The following is a 20,981-nucleotide window of genomic DNA, read 5'->3' on the forward strand; positions in this document are numbered from 1 at the left end:
ACCTACCCGTCCAAGATGATCTGCTGGGGTGAAAAGGCTGTGGCTGCCTGACGGCGGCACTTAAGGACTTGGCTGCTGCCTTTGAGGTTTGCAGCTTTTCAAGGCTTTTGTCAGCCTTATTTCCAAATAAATGGGAGCTGTCAAAGGGCATGTTAAGGAGTCTGGAATTTACATCAGGTGCAAATCCTGACTTCCTCAACCACGCAAATCTGCGTATGACTGTGCTTGCTACCATGGCCCTCATATGCCATCAGCAGTGTCCAGACCTGTTTGCAGAGTCCCACACGGCTTCCTTGCCATCCCTTATAAGGTTCATGAAGCCGTCTCTTTCCTCACCCTCAGGGATGTGATCAGCCGCCATCGCTATGCAGTCCCAAAGGGTGACTGAACTTTGCAAGGGCACAAGTAGAATTAGCAGACTTTAAAACCATGCTGCTAGCAGAAAATACTTTGTTTGCCCAAGAGTCAATGTGTTTGTCATCCCTATCAGGGGGTATGGTTGGGTACGGAGCTTGCTTGGAAGCAGATGTAGCTGCCTCATACTACTAGGCTTTCCGAAGTCTGATGTATTGACCAATAGCCAGGGTCAATACTGGATGGCCTGTATTTTTTAGTCAGATTTTTGTTTACTGCAGGGCTGGACTCTTGAGCCTCCCAGTTTGCTGCCACCCTATTTTGATGTGATACATGGAATGGTAATATAGGGTCATATTGAGGACCTTTGTCCAATATGTCAGTCACGTTGTCTTGTTCAAATGCAGCAGTGGTCTACTCCATCCCAGGAATTCCACCACTCTGGTCATTAGGCTTCTGTATGATGCATCTGCATGACAAGCCGGGTCTGGTTTCCCATGATCTAATTCTGGGGAGAGGTCTACACCACTAGTTGTCTGTAGGGCGTCATATAGCTGAAGCCAAAGGGCACTGTGCATGGTATATGTACTAGACAATGACATCAGCCGAGATGGAAGCCCTAGAGGGACACCGAGTCAACCACCTCGACGCACAGCACCCTCTGCCTTGAGAAACAAAATTCTGAAACAGATGAAGGTGGAAACGAAGATATCATAAGATGAGGAATATACGTGGGAGGACACAATCCATTCAAAGGGGGCTAATGAAAGTTCCACGGGCTGGGAGATTTGTTGCCCACACTTTGTCCAACCTATGGTGAAAGCTGGCATAAACTCACATTGTCAAGGCCAAGGGATAAGCAGAAAGAAACCCTATCCTTGGCAATCATTGGTTACTGGTGTAGTGTGGAATCAAGAGTGGCAAAAAGGCTGCCCTGCTGGGGAGGGGATACCCAGAAGGAGAGGAGCATTATTTTTAAAAAGAATATTAAAGAGCACCAATGTGAATCTGGTTTTCCCCGATGAGTTGTTGTCTGTTCGGAAGCTGCAATTTGTTCAATACTGTGAAATTGTTGTAAACCTCTTGTCAGTTGATCGAAACCACAAAAGCACTGTTGATGTGAAATGTTAATTATGAACTGGAAACTTGTTCAAGGAGGAAAAGAAGCCTTCTATTTTTTGTGTTGGAATTTTTTGCTGACAAGTTCAAGTGGTATAATACTGTGTTCGAACTTGCATTGAAAACCAGGATTTTCCTTGTGCTATTTTGTTGAACTGTGCAACAGATACACGTTTAAACCCGGGGAATGGAAATTCGCCCAGGTTGTGAAGGGAGACTGGTTAGATTGTGAATTCAATCATTGTTATTTTTTTTAACTGCCATGCATTTCCTTATTTGTTATGTGTAGAAGTGTGAGGGACAGATATCCTTTGTCTTCTGAGCTTCTGCTCTTCACATGGATGGGGCTGCCTGAGCGGCTTCAGCTTCTCCCTTACACCAGCCCTAGACTTCTAGTCTCTCGTGCCACGGACATTTTAAAAAGATAAGCCCCACATTTCTGGGCTACCACGAAGTAGCGCGTGATGGCGCATTAAATTTGACTTGAATAGTGTACAGACTTTGCCTGCATAGGCACCTTTCAACATCCTGAAGTCCCTTCACACGTGTGTGCATTAGGTTTGCTCATTTGTCTGTGCATGATCTGTGTAATCTGTGATTTCATTGAAATCCACCATTCTAAGATGGCTGTGGTTACTGCCTGCACTGAGTGCTGGGCATGGTGTTGCTGGGGGTTTGGGATTGGCTGTAGCCTGGTTCATCTGGGCCAATGGGAAGGCCGGTAGGCTTGGCCGGACCTCCTCACACAAGGGCCAATCCTAAGGCCCCGTCTACCCCCATCCACCACAGTACGCCGCAAACGTTGGCTCCTCCTTGAGTGTTGTCCACCACTTGCCCTGTGTCATTCTGTGTGCCCCCTCTTGTCCCTGTGTCATCCTGTGTGCCCCCACTTGCCCCCGTGTTGATCTGTGTGCCCCCACTTGCCCCCCACCCCAGTCCTTCTGTGTGCCCCCACTTGCCCCAAGTCCCTGTGTGCCCCACTTGCACCCCTGCGTCCCTCTGTGTGCCCCCACTTGCCCCCGAGTTCCTCTGTGTGCCCCCAAGTCTGCTGTGAACCCCCCTCCCCACCCCTGCCCCTCGTTTCCCCCTCTTACTCTCCCCCCAGGCATTCCATGTCATCCCCCTCTTTCACCTCACCCCCCCCCCTTCCCTCCTCCTGCCAAACCTCCGGCACTAACCCAATTGCCGTCTGGCATACTAATTGTAGTCACCTGTCTTTTGTAGCTGCCTGCCCCCGCCCTCCTCCCTCTCCCTCCCCTTGTCCTGTGAAAGTTTGGCACTACCTCAATTGCCGTCAGGCATAGTAATTTGTAGCTACCTGCCTTTCTACAGCCAACATGCCCTCGCCCTCCCCCTCCACCCCTTCACCATTCATTCATCTTAGCACTTACTCTTAACATTGGCCCTTGATCTGTGATATCAGCTTGTCTCCCTCCCCTTTTCCTCTTTGTTCTTCTCCTCCCACTCCCTCCCCAGCACTACCTTGATCAGCCAACCCTTTAAGATAGTCACTTGTTGTGTTCCTCTCCTCTTCCCTTCTCTCCCCTCTCGCACCCCTCCCCCTCCTCTTGCACTGCAATAATTGTCATCAGGCATAGTAATGTTACTGCTTGTATGTCTCCTTTTTTCCTCCCTCGCTTCTCCCTTTTCGTTCTATGCACTTGTACTATCTGTTATGATATGATAGTTATTCTCACATTCTGATTCGTTTCAAGGACTTTTAAGAATATAACTGTATTCTCCCATGGTGCCTCCTTCCTTAAAGCGCTTTGAAACACATGGTGTATAGGCGCTATACAAATAAACAATCAATAATTTGTTAGAGTATTTCCGTTAGTTTATTTTAGGCAGGGAAATCCTCATCAGTGTAGGGAAAGTGAGGCGTGCATCCAATCTTTAAATCAAATAAAATGGCATTTGTTGAGAAAACTACCAAACATGGTCCGTCTGACATTTCTGACCCTTCATAGTGAGCTGCAACAGCTCCCAGGACCTTGGTCAACACTTTTTGCATTTTTAAAGCGCTCACACAGCCCGCGGGCATCGAGGCACTGTTACAGGAATTGTTTTTGGTTGTGTAATTGTTTTTGTCTTCGTTGCGTATTTATAATGCGCATTTATAATGCTCTTAAATACCCATAGGTTTTTATGCACGGACCAGGGATCGAACCTGTGTTGCTTCGCGTTGTCTTGCTCCCAAGGCGAGAACGTTGCCGCCGAGCTATCCTCCCGGGACAGATTTTGAGCCAGAACAGGAGGCAAGTGAACTGGTAATGCGGCTTCCCTATGGTGAACCTCAAATAATGGCAGTTTTCCTCGAATATGGGAATATGACTGCTGCATCTTGAAGGTGTATGGTTTCCATCCAGTTGTTGGAGAAGGAAGAAGAGTAGCAGGAAGGGCCAGGGAGTAACTGCGGGGAATATTTCCATCTGGAGTCCTCCTTATATTCAGTTCTATTTATAGAGCAATTTTACATTCTGGAACCTGTTGTTATTGATTTACCCAGCATATTATAGTTCTATTCACCCCTTTGCATTAAGCATTGGGCACTAACGTAGTGTTCAACGCGTTTGTGCACGTTACTGGACCATTTTAAAACACGTTTCAGTACATGTTCGGAAAGATAAACCTTCCGATACCTACCTTCGCTGACATCTTGATGCTACCTCAGGAGTACGATTGTTGTGTACCCCATCGTAGAGAGGATTAAGTGTTGACACTACATGCAATGCGAACGTGCAGATTAGTTTGAGATACTATTAAGTATTTTATGAAGGTATGGTTCATTTGTACACGGGCAGCATTTTGAGCATATTTTTAGCTCTGACTACCGTATAGACGTGGTCATTACGATGCACGTCCTATTAGCATATTTTCAAAGATGCTGAAAACTGTCAAACTAACACGTTATTCTCATCACATGATTTCCTTCATCATATGTCAGCGCTTCACTTCCTAAAGTAGCAGGCTCTCTTGTCACTCTGTTTTTGAGCTTGGGATGCTCGACGACAAGTTAGCCTGACAAGCATGTCTAGCTGACAGGTAAGCACTTCATGCTTAGTGTGCCAAGTGGATTATATTAAGGCAGCAGACTCCAATTGGGACGTTCAGTGAAAATGGTTCTGCTTTAACAGGCACGAGAATTCGGATTCTCCTTTGAAGTGTTACCACTCTGGCAACTATTCAGCTGATGTCTCTAGCTAGGGACGGCCAGGACTAGGTATCTCTTTCTCTAGGATTTCTTTGAGTGGCATTAGACCACCGGGGTTACATGTATGTTGATAATTTGCATTATAAATTCTTGCAGTGTGATGAGCACGTTGACTGGGTGACAGTGATCATTTAATACTAAATCTGAACTGCAGGTTGTATTTATTTCAGTATTTTCCTTCTATTTTGCGGTGTGCTACACAATTTGTCACTATAAGGATAGTTTGCATGGGCCCACCACCTTAGACACACGTGACTTCCATTACATTACATTATCCGTTGTGACAGTACTATAATTTCATTATCCATTAGTAGGCACATGTGTCTACTTGGATTAGAGTTTCTTACATCCATTCACCATGCATGTACGCGTAGCATCAATTGTTTAGATATAAATGACTATTATTGAAACCTTATAGTGATATCTTTACTTTTTGTGTGCGTGTATGTCATGTTGCCTGTGCCCTAACCCTTTACTTTCCAATTATGATTTCATTATGGTTTTATCATTTTCCCCACACGTCTTGGTTTTGCAATTTTTGACCAATGATGGGGTTTGATCTATATGCTGTGTGTCTAAAACATCCATTTAAGTTCAAACTTTGAATTTGAATTTTGTGTTTTCTTTACCATGTTGTGGTGTCCTTATTATGACTTCTAATATTTTGGGTTTATGGATTTTGACCAACGATCGATTTTCATCTATACGCAGTGTAACTAACATCCATTTATGGTCAATCTTTCAATTTTGATTTGATGACATGAATGTACATTGGGCTATTGTCAGTCTCCCTATCGACACCGATGGGAACTACTGTGTACTCCTCATTGCTTTATATTCAAAGGTTCGCTCTGATGAAGGACCACATTCGTCCAAAATACACTGGCAAGAGGCTCCGGTCAACAGTTCAGATATATAAAAATGATTTCTTGCAATGTACGAGTATTTTTTAAAACAAAAATACACCAGATGAATTTAAGTACAGTTTACTCTAACCATTTAATGGCTTCTTACGATGTGCAGCCCTCACCGATGGCTATCTAGCCTTGGTCCTATTCCTTTATCCAATTTCAGTGCAGAGGCAATTTCAGAGGGTCATGCACACCACTCGCTATAGTTTATGAGCCACAATCATTGAAGAATTAACTTTACGCATTACAGCTGTGCCAACTTGCCCCCGATTTTGAATGATATTGAAAACCCATTCCTCCTAAGTGATGTTTTACCATTGATGTGGAAAACTCAAACTGCTTCATGCTACCGGGATGTATGCTCATTGACTGTAATCGCAGCGGCTGGAACATACACCCCCCAGAAGGAAGTCAAACAGACTTCTCTTGCTCTTGAGCAGTGGAAGTAGAGGGAGTGACGCCTGACTGCCTTCTGTTTGCACCTCCTCTTCTTAACCAAGGAATAATAGTGGCCACGGATGAACCATTATACCATTATTTTCTTGAGAATCCGGATTAAAAGTTGGAAGATGGAACCGAGTGATTTTGTTGCAGCGACTCTTGCTTTACACTTCTATAGAATCTCATCAGTAGAACAGTCAAACATAATTTTACCATCAAACGGAAGGTCTAAGACCTTGTCTGAATATCTTGATGCAGGGCCATGGCTGCCAGATAAGCATGTTTACGCATGCAGACACCGCCCATAATGGCCGTTGCCGTAGTGTCCGTCTAATCTTTAACAACCTGTAGCTGTTGAATGGCCGCCTCTCTCCCTTCTGTGACCCAGAAAGAGAATTCATCTGCCCTCTCGAAGCATTTCTGTGACGCGATCCAGGTTCTCATTTTAAAGTAATAAAACCTGACAAAACCTCGACCATATTGACCTGCCCAAGTTGGAGAGAAGCATTGGTATAGGACATCTTACTCTGCGTCTCCCAGGCTTTAGAATTTGTATCCAGCACAGTAGAGGGAGAAGGTGCAGGCCCTGTACCCAAAGACCCAAAGACGCGGAAACCACAGTAGATTGGGCCAGAACATTTTCCATTAGCACAAAAGGTTCCTCCTTAGGTAGTAGGTGTATTTAGCAATCAAAGATTTAGAAATATGAGGATCAGAATGGGGTTTGCCCCAATGAGTCATGGCCTGTTCCAGGACCAACAATTCCATAGGTAGAAAAGACTTGACATGTTGAGAAGGCAGTTTTCCAAAAACACCTGCACTCTCTGGTTCATCTTTTGGCACGATCTCCAGAGCTTGCATAGCCTTAGCCACAATGTCATGAAAGATTTTTAGAGGAGAAACCGATGAACCATCGTCTGACTCTGTATCTGTATCCTTGGACTGCTTATGTTTTTTGACTGTAGGAGCAGCGTCCTCTACTTCAACTGGAACTGAGGTTATAACTGGAGCTGCCTCATTAGCAACTGCTCCTTGGGAAGGATCAGATGGACCCATGTTTTCTTCAATACGCTGTGCTAGAACCTCCAAAAAGCGTTCAGACAGCATAGTTTCCAAGACACTCTTAGTGGTGTCTTTGGCCATATCTCTCCAACCCTCAACAGGGAAGTAGATGAGTCAACCCTGTGAGATTGTTGAGCAGGATTTAAAATGTAGAAAACAGTTCTAGGAACCTGAATGTTAGTCAAAACCAAATTAGAAGTAGGTCTCGAAGGATGCTTAGGAAATTCCTATGAATCAGTAGATAATTGAGGAGTAAAATCAGAAGTCTTTGAATTCCCTGGAATGCCAAAGAGCACTTCGGGTTGCACTGCACAGTACTTTTATTTATTTTATTACTGTACTTAATTGTATATACAATTTTTGCAAGAAAGTATTTTCTTCCATGTGTCCAGTGAGTAATCAAAAGTATTCTGGGTCAGAGATGAGACAAACTCTGTATTTGCACTTCCGTACAGAAGCAACAATGTTTATCCATCGATTTCCTTCATTGATGCCTCTTCAGTGAAGTTGGTACCAAGTCCATACCAAAATTAGAAAGTTAAGACTTAGTCTTACCTTTTTTCGGTACAGGAGCACCAAAAGAACCAACTGCGGTAGCTATACCGGGTACCGATGCAGTAACAGAGGAACCAGTCGGCACCGATCCAACCCTTGGAGTCTTCAGCTCAACACGGCTAGTTTTATCCGTACAGATAACTACTGGTGCGGTCACAGCGGAACCAGTCGGTACCGATTTCCCCCAGGAGGCTTTTTGCTTCTTTATGGCTAATCTTGCCTGTACAGTTGCCGGTGGCATTAGCGCTTCTTCCTGGTGCTGAAATGATTTTGTCAGCAGAGAACAAATCTCCCTCTTACCAATCTCGGCCACCTTTATGGTCCTTATGAAGACAAACTCACTGGGTGATAGATCCCCGGGCACTGGACGAGGCATGATGTACATTAGCCGATGAGAACTGATTCCGACAACGGTTGCCCTGCTTGAATCCTGTAGTAAACGGAAGGCGCCAGAGGGAGGCACCACAAGTGAATACAAAATGAAAAATACACCAATTCAAATGAAACCGGGGAGTGAACAGTCAAAAAGGAACACCCCCAAAAAGAGGGATGTCGCAGAGTACAGCAATTCCAGCCTACCCGGTAGGCAGAAAAAACAGGAACTGGATGTGGGCAGTTGGTGATGTAGGGGCAACGGGTGGGGCTGGCACGTGAAGCAACACATGCGCGTGAGGTGGTCTCACCAACAAAAAGTTCTTAAAGGGGCAGCTTTCTTTTCTAGTCAGCTTTTTCCAACCCACCTGAGGATGCAGGCATACCCAGCATATATTAATTTTATTTTTTGGTTTATGGATATTTTATCCGAATAAACCTTGATAATGATATATCTATATGTCATTTTTAAATCAAGAGTTAAGGTTAACCTTACAAAATGTATTTCTAAAAAGAGTGGGAACACCAATTAAGGTACAAACACTCACTGTTCACTACAAATTCAACCGTAAAACTCTTTACGCATAAACACCAACTACATAGCACTAAAAATTCAACCTTAACACTCACTTATAGTAAAGTACAAGTTGGTGCCAAAGTTGGATTTGTAACCTTCATAGCAGATGCTTTGCAAGTAGACAGGGCACGCAGAAGTTGTTTTTGCAGTGTCTAGCTTTAGCTACACAGCCTTGTATTGGAGAAGCAAATATTTGAAATCTAGGCAACTGTACATTTTAAAATGTACACGCAGTTCATCATAAAAATACAGTACATTTCTATGAATATACTGTGAGATGTTTTATACTTATGGAAAGTTGTACCTTACGTTAGCTGTATTTTGGCCATAACAGACCATAAAAGCAACGCAAAACAATACAAATTCCTTCAAATAATATATCATTACAAATAAAACCATGGATTCAAATATCTGAACTCATAGAATCGTAAAAGTTAAGCCAAGGTTAGTATGAATAATAAAATAGGTCATTCATAAGTGCATGCTTCTCTAAAATGCCAACTAGTACACAGTCATTTAAAATGAAATGCCAAGCTATTGCTTCAATATGCAAATTACAGATACTTGCATGATCCATGAGTCTCATGATGACATAATGAAACAACTCCAATGGGAGAAACTTAGGACATTCTTCTCCATTACAAATACTCTCATGCCCCATGAGTCTTGTGATGACCTGATAAAACTGAGGAGAACCTTTGGACATTCTTCTCCATGCATGGAGCAAATCGTTCCCCATGCAGAGTGCCAGAAGGCCCTTAGCTGCACTACACAGCAGCACTGCCTCTGGCGCAACTAACTTCACAGAGTGTAGACAAAGGTCTCAAAAACGTTCTCCTTATATCAATGAACTTAGGAAAGATTAAAACAAAGTGAACAATACTTTCAGGTTCATTTGGCCAGAACTGACAATTTGGTGAAACATTGTTATTACACTTGTTTATTACATTTGCAACTGGCAGTATCCCCAGGCGTAGCACCATAATCCATGATATCATTTGTTAAGGAAGCATACAATCCAAGTATGTCTCGTAACCACAAGACTCCTTTAGAAGCCAATACCTTGTGAGGCTACTGGATTGGGCAATCTTGGCCATTGCGTCTGCTTCCCATTTTGTGGAGTAAGCGTCTTTAATTTGCAGTTTAGAGTTACTAGACACACTTTCAGGGTTAGGCCAATAATCTCCCCTCCAAGTTGCATGTCATTCTTTTTTTTACTCCCACAAACCTAGGTAAATGTCGACTCCACCTTCATGGGTCATAAGATCCCTTAGGGCGTCCCTGTATTTACCCAAACTTGGATTAGACCAAACACATACCCAATAATACACAGGCTTGGCTGCGCAGATTAGGCCAATCGGTTTCCAAAAATGTTGGGAGATTGGGTGCACAATATGGTAACTCTAGTAAGTTTTTCAAAAGATTCTGCTCCACAATTGTCAATTACACCCCACAATTCGGCTCCTAGAGAGCCGGTTGGCCGTTGTAGGCTTCCAGTGAAACTCCCAGCGCACCACTTCCATACCCCATCGTAAACCTGGAGATTGCACCACTGTATTTTAACAGCGTCAACACTGCCTGGTCATTCTGCTCCCCCAAGTGCAACTCTCCCTCACTATCAGGCCCAAGCAATCATACTTTTCTACTTGTTCTATTGGGCCTTCTCTTACTTTAAACAAGGTTGTTTCTTGGTCTGTTGCCTCTTAAATATCAGCAATTTAGTTTTGTGTGTGTTTATGGACAAACCGTTAAAATCACAAAACTTTTCAAACATTTTTAATTGGCAGCTACGGCCCATTGGAGTGAGGGAGGGTAAAACTGCAAATAAAAGAATTGCCACTTTATGACGAGGCAGGGTAAGAGCATTGTCAGGACACTCAATAACGTTGCTATGATCCAATGAATGAAAACAGAATAGCATAGGGGCCAGTACGCACTCCTGCCATACTCCCATCTCAATGCTCACCATGGGGGTCGTATGTCCAACAGTCCATCTTATTGCAGCTTCATTCTATGAATACAGGATCTGGATAGCCCTCAGAAGTGCCGAGGGAATATCCAGTTCCTCGAGGACACACCATTGCTTCCTCTTGACACCCTATCAAGTTTTTAGCAAAGCACTACAGGAATTCTGAGGAACTTTGCGCAACCGTAAGTGTGGCTCCTCTTTTGTAACACTTCCACACCTTCAGCACACCCTTCCTCATCCACTGTAAATATTAGACACTTTACATCCAGGCCGTTCTGCTTACTTGTAAAGTCTGTGTCCAGGTCCTTCCCATGAGCATTGGCTTGCCCAATGGTTGACGTGCAGGCCTTCTCCTGAGCACGTTCCCGTCCATCTGGGTTCACTGAAGGTACAATCACAATTCTTGTCCGATCAATCAGCTAAAAAAGACATAAAAGCAAAACCTGTAACTAGCACAAAGGGCAAAATCTTTACTGGTAAACCATTCCCTCCAAGGTGTATGTACTGTAGTTTGTGCTCCTGAAAAGCATGCACGGTGTTCCCTTGCGATACAAAAGTAGCAGTTTACGTAAAACTGATCCAGCAAACGCTTTCTTTAGGTCTATAAAGGGGCACCTGTTATTTTCACCTTTGAAAAGAATTCAAGCAATCTCATGTAAATAGCACAACTTCAGGAAACAACCACTTTAGCACTCCTCTCCAACATCTAGAAAATCATCTTTAGCCCTTGCTAGAGGTCATGGCTTAACTCTGTGGTAGTAGGAGAATACAGTTAGCTAGAAAAGGCTACTTACCTGTAACTACAGATCTTCAGGGTTAAGAAGTTTCAAAAATTCATGCTGGTACTCTTCTGCATCTTAAATACACAACATTTTAAACATTATTTATGCAGTAGCCTTACATAATGTACTCAATGTTTGCGAGTTTAGTCTGAGTGGATAGCTCAGAGAGTTAAGTGCAGGCCTCAGACATAAGGCCAGAGCATACTTTTCAAGTTCAAATCTTGGCAGAATCTACTATGCCCTTTCTCCCTTCCAAAGGTTGATACGAGTACCATTAAACTAGGCAGTAGTAAAACTTATTAGCAACCAGAGTTGAATGTTGGAATTCTGACAGTCAGTAAGGATTCAGGCCTTCCGGACAATCACAGGTATGGTTTCCGATGGCTGCCAGGATTCCATAACACCGCTCCACTCCGGGTGCCTCCAACTCTATCCTCCTGCACCTAGTTTTACCTGGATCTTTTCCCTTTCTAACTCACGGTCTTCTTTGTCCCAGCTATAACCATGGGATATCCACAGCACTAGCACTCTGGCTAGTCAGACTAAAAGTGACATAGGACAATGGCCCAAGGCTGCCAAGAATCCTTTGCTTGGAGGACATCTGGTTAGGCTCAAGCTATACCAGTGTTTCGGTATTTAAACTGCAAAGGCACTTTGGGCCTTATTATGAGGTCGGTTTGTTTATTTATTTGTCAAGTGCCCCGGACCCTTAGGTTAACTGGGTGCCACAGCATACAAGGGTACTTCAAGCTTAGTTACAGAATGAGGACAAGTACAAATATAAAGGCAATACATAATCAACAGGTCTAAGTAGTGGATATACAAAAAGAGTACATGAATATGCATAGGGGTAGGTTCAAAGGAAACAGGAGTCAAATGATCACAGGTACAATGTATATTGACAAGGCGGTCATTGGAGTGTAGCCATGTGAGGATGTTTTCGTCTGAAGATGTAGTAGGATTGGTCTTTTCTGAGGTCAAGTGGGAGTGCGTTCCAGTACTGGGCTGCCTTAACCGGGAAGCTACTGCCACCTGATTTTTTAGTCTAAATGTAGGTACTAGAAGCCAATAAGAGTTGGCAGTTCTAGTAGGACGAGTTGATGTTCTTCTGACTATTCTTTCTGTCGGGTACGGTGGGGCTTGCATTATTAAGGCACTTGGAAGTAAGTGCGGCTGTTTTGAGTGCAATTCTCGCTCTGATTTTTAGCCAATGATCTTTTCTCAGGTCAGATATATGTTTTCTACTGGGAAGGTTCAAGGCCGTTCAAGGCATTATTCTGTAGTATCTGAATTATATCTGTGAAGTATTTATTGGCTCCCAAGTAAAGGGCATCACAGTAATCTAATCTGGACAGTATAAGGGCATTGGTGAGGATAATACAGCTAGCTTGAGTTAGGAAAGCTCTGCATGCTCTAATAAGTTTGCATGTGTAAGCGGTCGAGGATGCTAGAGAGTTTACCTGTTTCTTCAGTGTTAAAGTGGAGTCAAGGTAAAAGCCTAGCGCCTTTACTTCTTTAGATACTGTAATTGTATTACCATCAATGTTAAAAGTAGAATAGCCAGGGCCGAGTTTTTTTAGATTGGCGGCTGAACGGAGGAACAGGATATCCGTTTTCTCATCGTTCAGGCAGAGGCCATGGGATGCCATCCATGCCTGAATGATAAGTAATATTTTGTTTACCAAGGACGCATCCGAGGCAGAATTGCCCGAAAGGAGAATGGGATCCGAGTGTCATCTGCATAGTTAGTGTAGCTGGCACCCAAAGATATTATACATAGTTGGCGAGACGCAAGAACCTTGGAGCACACCACATGCTGTTTTAATAGGATCTGCTGCTGCTAATGTGGAGAAAACTCATTGTTCTATTATCTACAAATGGCTGGACCCAGGCTGTAGCCTCTCTTGAGAAGTTGGCCGCCGATACCAAGTGTTTGCACAGGACTACGTGGTCCACCAGGTCAAAGGCCGCTGACAGGTCAAGGAACAGCAGCATGGCAGTATTTCCCTTGTTTATGAGCTCGTCAATTTGCGTTTTAAGATCTATGAAGGCCGTCTCTGTGCCATGTTGTGGTCTAAAACCAGATTGGCAGGAGCCTAGGAGATGATTGGTTTCAAGGTAATGCTGGATTTGCAAATAGGCCACTTTATTATCTTGAGGAGGAAGGGTACCGTAGTGATGGGTCTGTAATTGGTGGGGATAGAAGGGTCAAGAGTTTGTTTCTTAAGGAGAGGCAGAACCCATGACTTTTAAGTTGCTTGGTACACTGTTGGTGGAGAAGGAGGCATTGATTAATTTTGTGATGAAAGGAGCCAAGTCCCTTGCGGCGTCTTTAATGAGTTGGGCTGGGCAACTGTCTCCCTTGCAATTGGAGAGCTTTAGGGATGCAATATTTTTTTCCGTTTCCTGGATGGAAACTTTGGTAAATTTGAAAGGTGCAGGGCGTGGCATGTTTTCAGTAGGGCTGATAGGTGGTGTCTCACTAGCGGGTAGAGAGGCTTTCTTCTTAGCAATTTTAAGTTGGAGTTGTTATTTTGTTAATTAGGGCGTTCTGAATACTAGTGCACCATTGTTTGTCTTTGGGAATGTCAGGGGGAGGATTCTGGGATTCCAGTTCCCTAAGGATAGTAAACAGTTCCTTGTTGTTAAAGCTGGCATTGTATATTCTTTCGTTGTATACATTTTTTTTTGTGAGTAGGATTTCTTTTTTGTAGTTATTGCCCGATTGTTTAAGTTGTATTTTATTTTCGTCGGACGGGGTGTGTCGCCAACGGGATTAGAGTTTCCTTTTTTGTAGTCTTAGTTCTCTAAGGTGAGGGGTGAACCAAGCGTTGAGGTGCGTTTGTTTGCTCTTGCATAGCTTGAGAGGGGCAATGGACTCCAGGGCATTGGTCATAGTTTTATTATAAGTCTCCACTAGGAGAGCTGGGTCAGTGTTATTAGGGAGAGCATTGATGGTAGGAAGGAGAACAGGAAAAACAGTGGTAATGCAGCGGTAATTCCTTTACTGCTGAACTAAGTTTGGCACTAAGGAGGTAGAGAGAGTAGTGTAATTAATAAATGTAAAAACACCAATCTAAGAGTTAATTGAAAAAGAGTGACACAAATAAGTGTCACTATCTTTTTGAATAAACTCACTGATTGGCGCTTTTACAGTTATTAACTACACTACTCTCTCTAATAAACATACTTTTGGGTAGACACAAAAGTTGTAACTATGAGAAAAGCGACTCAAATTAAATGTAAGGAATAGCGTCCTGAGCAAATAGTGAATGCCTGCACTTCCATTTTGATTTTTCCAGTATGGAGGTAGGTTTGCCTCAAACTAAAAGTTGGAGGGAAACGTTCTCCCTACCACCAGAAACAGGCGGATTTACTACGTATTACGTGGCAGAATTAACGCTGGCGGCAATTCTGCCAAATTCCCTATTGAGTCCTATTGACTCCACCAATGGGGACTTGCATCGCTGCACCACTTGCAATCCTGCAGCAAATTTGCGGGATCAAGAAGCATTAACAGCAATTCAGTTTGGAGTGATTTAGGAGAATTTACCACTGGAATCCAACTAAAGTCATAATGAGGCCCTTTGTTTCACAAATTAACCTTAATTAACTTTATACTGGTTTACTGCCGCTTATCTGTTATCTTTCCTTCCAAAGGGCATTGCTTTTTTGCAAAGCAACAAAGTCATGACAGTTATTCCTTTAAAAGAAAACATTGCATGACCATTTTAAAACAGTTAGATGGTAATGAATTGTTCCGGTCTTCAATGACTGCAGGTAATTAGAATATGAAGATGCAGAAGCAAAGGCAACAATTTCTACTTTGGATTTAAAGTGCAATTCTTTGGTTATCAATTACAAATTATGTAAACCTTTCCCAAGAGGTCTAAAAATGTCCTTCACCTACAGAAACCTTCAGGACTATATAAATCACTGACATCCATACTCCATTAGGTCACACTCAGAAAACTACCTTTGGTGGTTCATAATGGAAGCCAATCGCCCTGATAACTTTTCAGCGCCCTGATAACTTTTCAGTTATTCGTAGGTTACACAAACTGGGACAGCATTGGATCCACAGATTAGATGCACAATTCTGGCTTGAATGAGACCATTCATTGGTGCATCTTCCACCAGAAATACGTTGTAGCTTCGGATTACTTTTCCACTGACTTTTCAACTACTTTTCTACATTTCAGATTTCATTTCTATCCGTGCTGTTGCTATGTGGCCTACTGCAGGTCCACGCCACACTTCTCTTACTTGATAGCCAGCCAGGCTTTTACTCTTTCACACATCTCTAAAATGGCCGTTGGCTTTCCAATTGTACAGTTCTACTTTGAGTTAACCCTTGTCTATTTCTAAGCTCCTGTAGCTCTGTGTGCCGCGCGTAGCATCAGCTGCTCGAGCCTGACAGTGCCGGCTCTCTATTCATTGCAGCCCCACTTTTGGCAATTGCCGTCACTGGGATAAGAGGGACTTCTACAAGCTTGTGTGTTCGCGAGACTGCATCGCAGAGCCTACAGGTTAGGATTTATGCCGCCTGGTATTGTATAGCGGATCGCACGACGGGTCGGACAGTGCATGTGAATCCATTTACCTTCCTTACTTTACTATAATCGTGTAGTGTCACTTGTCATCAGGATCATGTTTACCCACTCATGGTGGTAACACAGCAGAAGGGTCTTTGTCTTTTTAGTTGCATTACACTCTTTCCCCGTTTCCCATCTAAGCATTTTCAGCAATTTTTTAAATCAACCATGTTTTCACACGTTGGTTAGAACATGGATCTATTCCACAACAGTAGCTTTGCACCATTATCTTACGCATACATATGGGCCTCCAATGTTCCTTGGCACACATTGTCCATTTCTTTTATTTTCTACTCTGCTTTCCCCAAAGGGCTTCCCCTGGCGCACATTCAGGCGCAGGGTTGCTTCCCTGCAGTGTTGGACCGGATGGTGGGATCAAATTAACAGTACAGGCTGAAGCCACCCATTCCTCGCATAAATTAGAAAATGTTGAGACCTCATCAACAGGTGCTCTGTGGTCTCTTACACAACCAATTGTTCTCTCGTTTAATAATGACATACTGGCCATGTGTCAGTGAGACCACACCCACATTAATTAAACCTGATCTGTCTTTTTCAGCACTTCATTTTGCTGGGAACCACAGACAACCTGCAATGTTTCATGCACTTCTGTTTGCTGCCCACACCATCCTTTATTCACAGAGGAATACTGGGGCCCATTTTGTGGCGAAATGTGGACCCTTTCATCATCCCGAAGCTCAAGCTCTTGAGTCGATAATATATAACACCAAGAGTTATTAATCTATTATTTTCTTAGAGACTTTTCCAAAATAGACTGGTTAGGGTCACTATTTATTGAATATCAATAAGGCGCTATGCGCAAATGGTGTTTCCAGGTGCCACAAGCCAAAAAAGGGGCGCGGGGGGAGGAACAGGGGAGATAATAACAATAACGGTCCTACTAGGCCTTGTGACATTCAGATTGTGCAAGTGCAGTAACAAGAAGTGCAAAGGGGGGGGCAGGGGCCAGGCAAGTGCTGAGAAGAGCCCAGGGGGCGTAAGTGCCAGGAGACACCAGGGGTGGGCTCCAGAGGGATGGTCAACCCACCTTTCTAGTCCGGGAAGGGGGCCCAGAAAGGCAGTGCAAGTTTGGGGGAGTGCTGGTATAGACTGGTCAAGGAGGGCCTGGTAACCTATAAGACTCATAAGGGATCAGGCCACTAGTCCCAGCGGCAGGTGGGGACATTAGCAAGGGAGGTCGAAAGGGAAGGAAATAGAGAAAAGCAGGGCCTCGAGAGGTTTCTGGAACTTAAGGAGGTCCGGCTCAAGTTTGAGAGAGACAGGGAGGCACCTGCCAAAGAGAGACCTACCCTGACTTTCTGCTTGAAAAAACATCTGATCTGCAGAGAGTTGGAGCTAGAGGACCGAAGTGCTCTAGAAGGGAGGTATTTAGGGAGAGGGAGTTGGATATAACGGGCCCAGGCAACAGAAAGCCTTGTGGATGATGCAGAGGGTCTTGAATTTGATCCTTGCAGCCACCAGGGGCCAGTGCAGAGATTGTGGGGCTGGAGAGATGAAATCCCTGGACTTGAGGCCAAGGATAAATCTTGTTGTCCTATTCGGGATTAATTGAAGAGGGCAAAGGGTGGAGAGAGGCAGATTGAGGAAGAGGCTTTTGCGGAAGTCGAGCCTAGAAAGTACCAGAGCTCTAGTGACATTGAGTTTCTGGGGGAAGGCGAGGAAGGGAAGAATGCCTCTGAGGAGATGGAAGCTGGAAGCGGACCTTCTTAGCAAGGTCCGTTATGTGAGGGGAGGAGAGAGGCGTTTAAGATGACACCAAGGTTTTTGGCCTCACATGATGGTGAGGGGAGAGGACCAAAGGAGGGTGGCCAGAGAGTGGGAGGGAAACAAGGAGCAGGGGTCCCAATAAGTATCTCAGTCTTACTGGCATTAAGACCGAGATCGTTAGCCGTGCACCATGCCTGAATAGCAGTCAGACAGTGAATGAGAGAGGAAGAAGAGGAGGTAGTGGACAGAAGCTTGAAGGAGAGCTGTGCGTCATCGGCATAACACTGGTCGTGAGGAGAGAAGGAGATCAAGCGGGCCAGAGGGGCAAGGTAGAGGTTGAAGAACCACAGCTATAGGATAGAGCCCTGAGGAACGGTGCAGGTAGAAAGTGAGATGGAAGAGAGTAAAGGGCACAGTTGCACCTGGTAAGGTCGATTAGACAGGAAGGAAAACACGCAATCCAGTGCCAGGTCCATGATGCCAATGGTATCACTGAGCCGTTTTATGAGGATGGAATGATTGACCATGTCAAAGGCAGAGGAAAGATTGAGGAGCATGAGAACGGAGGGAAGAGTTGGAATCAGGATTTGGGAGTAGGTTTTCCCGGGTGTTGAGGAGAGCAGGTTACGTGCCTCTGGATGTTCTGAAGCCAGACTGGTGGTAATGGAGGCAGCCAACACATTCAATGTGGTGGATCAATTGGAAGATGACCAACTTCTCCAAGAGTTTGCCCAGGAAGTGAGTAGTGGAGATAGAGTGATAATTAGCCAGGCAGGAAGCGTCGGCACACTGCTTTATTAGGACTGGGTGCACAAGGGAATGCTTGATGGATAGAGGGAAGGAGCCAGTGGCAAAGGAAAGGTTACAGAAGTCGGCCAAGGTAGGAGCGAGAGAGGAAATATTGTCCTCGATAGTTCTGGAGGAGCAGGAGAGCACCTGTTTGGAGGAGACTTTCATATAGTGGCCAACTTTAGAAATCTCATCCAGTGCTATGGATAAGGAGGAGGAGAAAGTGGGGGATGAAGGGCGGGGGGCAAGGGAGGACAGAGCAGGTGGTGAGTAGGGAGGGGGCTAGAGAAGAGTTCAGACAGGATGACCTGTGTTTTGGTTGTGCAATGGGAGGCCAGTTCAGTACAGAGGGCCTGGGAAGGAAGAGAAGTGGAAACTGCAGTAGGATTGGTGAGTTTCTTACATATTTTGAACAATTCAGCAATATTGTTGGTGGCCCCAGAGATGCAGGCTTGGATATGGGCCCTATTCTTGGAGCAGATGGAGAGACTATTGCCTTTGGAGCAGGCGACAGGCCAGTCTGTCAGTGGATGTGCTCGAAGTCTGCCACTTCCGTTCAGCAACTCTGCACATTTGTTTCAGTGAGGCTAGGTTAGAACCATACCAGCTGCTGCACTTGGAATCAGGCTTCATGTGGATCCTTATGATGATAGGGGCAATGGTTCCAGATGGAGAGGTGAAGGTTAGTGAGGGCTGTCTCAGTGGGAGAGTCAAAGCATGGGTAGGATGGGGGATAAAAGTGGCAGAAAAAGCAGCAACTGATACTTGCTTCATCGGTCGAATCACAGAGGGGAGGAGACGGGCAGTGTTTTAGCCAGGGGGCCCAGGAGCTTTAGGCGAGAGGAGGGCACGGTCAGACCAGGAGAGGGGTGTAGTGAGCAGGTTAGCAATAGGGATGTCTGCTGAGATGAGTGCATCCAAGGTGAGTTTGGCTGAATGAGTCAGACCAGAGTGAAAAATGGTGAGGGGAAAGAGAAATCACTGAGGTCGCAGAAGAGTACAGTGGCCACTTCAAGAGACTCAAGATTAATGTTGAACTCTCAGAGAAGCTTCGAGTTAGAAGTCAGGAGAGACGAGGTGAGGTCAGCTCATTCAGAAAGGAAGAGGCAGACTGGGCCAGGGGGACTGTAGATGGTGGAGAGAGTGAGAGAGGGTAGGAAAGACACCAAGCCTGCAGACAAGGTATTCGAAGGAAGAGTAGGATTGAGTGGATATGATAGTAGCAGAGACCCAATTGGGGAAGATCAGGGCTACTCTGCCAACAGGCCAGTTGGGCCTGGGCTTGAGAGGATCTTACAGCCCTCGGGAAGAAGAGCGTCAAGAGCAGTGACAAAGCTGGCATAGAACCACGTCCCGGTAAGGGTGAGGCCATCCAGGTCTTCAAGAAGGAGACATATCAGAGGAGTGTTTAACAGCAGAATGAGCATGGAGGGTAGCTTAGTGAAACTGGTTGCCACCTTTGAAGGTTTTCCGAGGAGAGGTACAGGGGTGTGGTATGCCTGTCGGAGGTGGCGGAGAGGCAGGGGGGGGGGGAGGTGGAAGGAGTGGCAGGAGAAGGGAGCAAATTAATGAGAGATGGAAGACACTGATCAGAAGGAGGAGGTTGGGCTGAGAACCCTGGGCCATGACAGTGTTATTCCGATAGACAATGATACACCTAGAGGATGTGAAGTGTGCCAAGAGTACTTTCCAACAGGTTCCACAATTAATGGGCAAAGAGGAGAAGAGGGCGAGGATTGAAACCATATGTGGAGTCCATAGGTCCAAAGAGGGGGCAACAAAAGCGGATGTCAGTGATAGTCTGCCTGGTGGAAGCATTGACGTAGGTGTCCGCGACGGTGAGGTCTGGGTTAGAAACCAGGAGAGCTTTCTTAAATGTTTTCCTTCTAGGGAGAGGTAGGATAGGTGATGGTGTAGCAGTTAGAGTAGATAGGGGAGATGGAAAGCACCATGGAGGCAGGGGGGGAGAAAACAGACAGAGTGACTGCACAATGCACGAGGAACTCACTAGGCAGCCTAGCAGCAGACAGATGCCAATATACAGGGGCAGACAGTGCCCTATCCGGACTCTTCAGCGCCACACCCCCCTCAGGCCCTTTGTACCTTCCAGCAGGACAGGTGCAAAGATGTAATGGGGGACGGCCATAAGGTTTCTAGTAAATTATGCCATCAAATAGATCGAATTCCTCACAGATGAAGGCCACGCGAGGGAGAGAGTTCTTTGTCAGTGATGCCCAACTAGACAGTACATTAAGAAAGCATTGTTTGAGTCTGCGAGATCAAAGATGAGGTGCCGCCATAATGCTGAATGCATCACTCAGCAGAAGGAAATGAAGGAGCACATGCGGTGCAGGTAAGGGCGAGATGAGTCAGAGAAGAAGGCAGACAGATGTCACCATTTTATTAGATTACAATTAATGGCACAGTGTATATTTCAAATGCTGTTCTTTTGAATGTTCATTTGTTGTTTGAATTGCTTTCATTTCAATGTTTTTAAGTTATTGTTTTCACCC

The 20,981-nt window shown here is 44.8% G+C and overlaps 1 protein-coding gene across 1 annotated transcript in view; it reads right to left on the minus strand.

The window, feature by feature from the left end:
• CPD (carboxypeptidase D) overlaps nucleotides 1-20,981 on the minus strand; it is a 750,705-nt gene that overhangs the window by 201,290 nt on the left and 528,434 nt on the right. Inside the window, exon 14 of the mRNA XM_069615245.1 lies at nucleotides 10,858-10,993. Within this exon, the coding sequence (XP_069471346.1) occupies nucleotides 10,858-10,993 (136 nt within the window). The remainder of the gene's footprint in view (nucleotides 1-10,857; nucleotides 10,994-20,981) is intronic.

The sequence above is a fragment of the Ambystoma mexicanum genome, chromosome 9 (assembly GCF_040938575.1).
Source record: "Ambystoma mexicanum isolate Mex_15411 chromosome 9, UKY_AmexF1_1, whole genome shotgun sequence".
NCBI classification, from domain to species: domain Eukaryota; kingdom Metazoa; phylum Chordata; class Amphibia; order Caudata; family Ambystomatidae; genus Ambystoma; species Ambystoma mexicanum.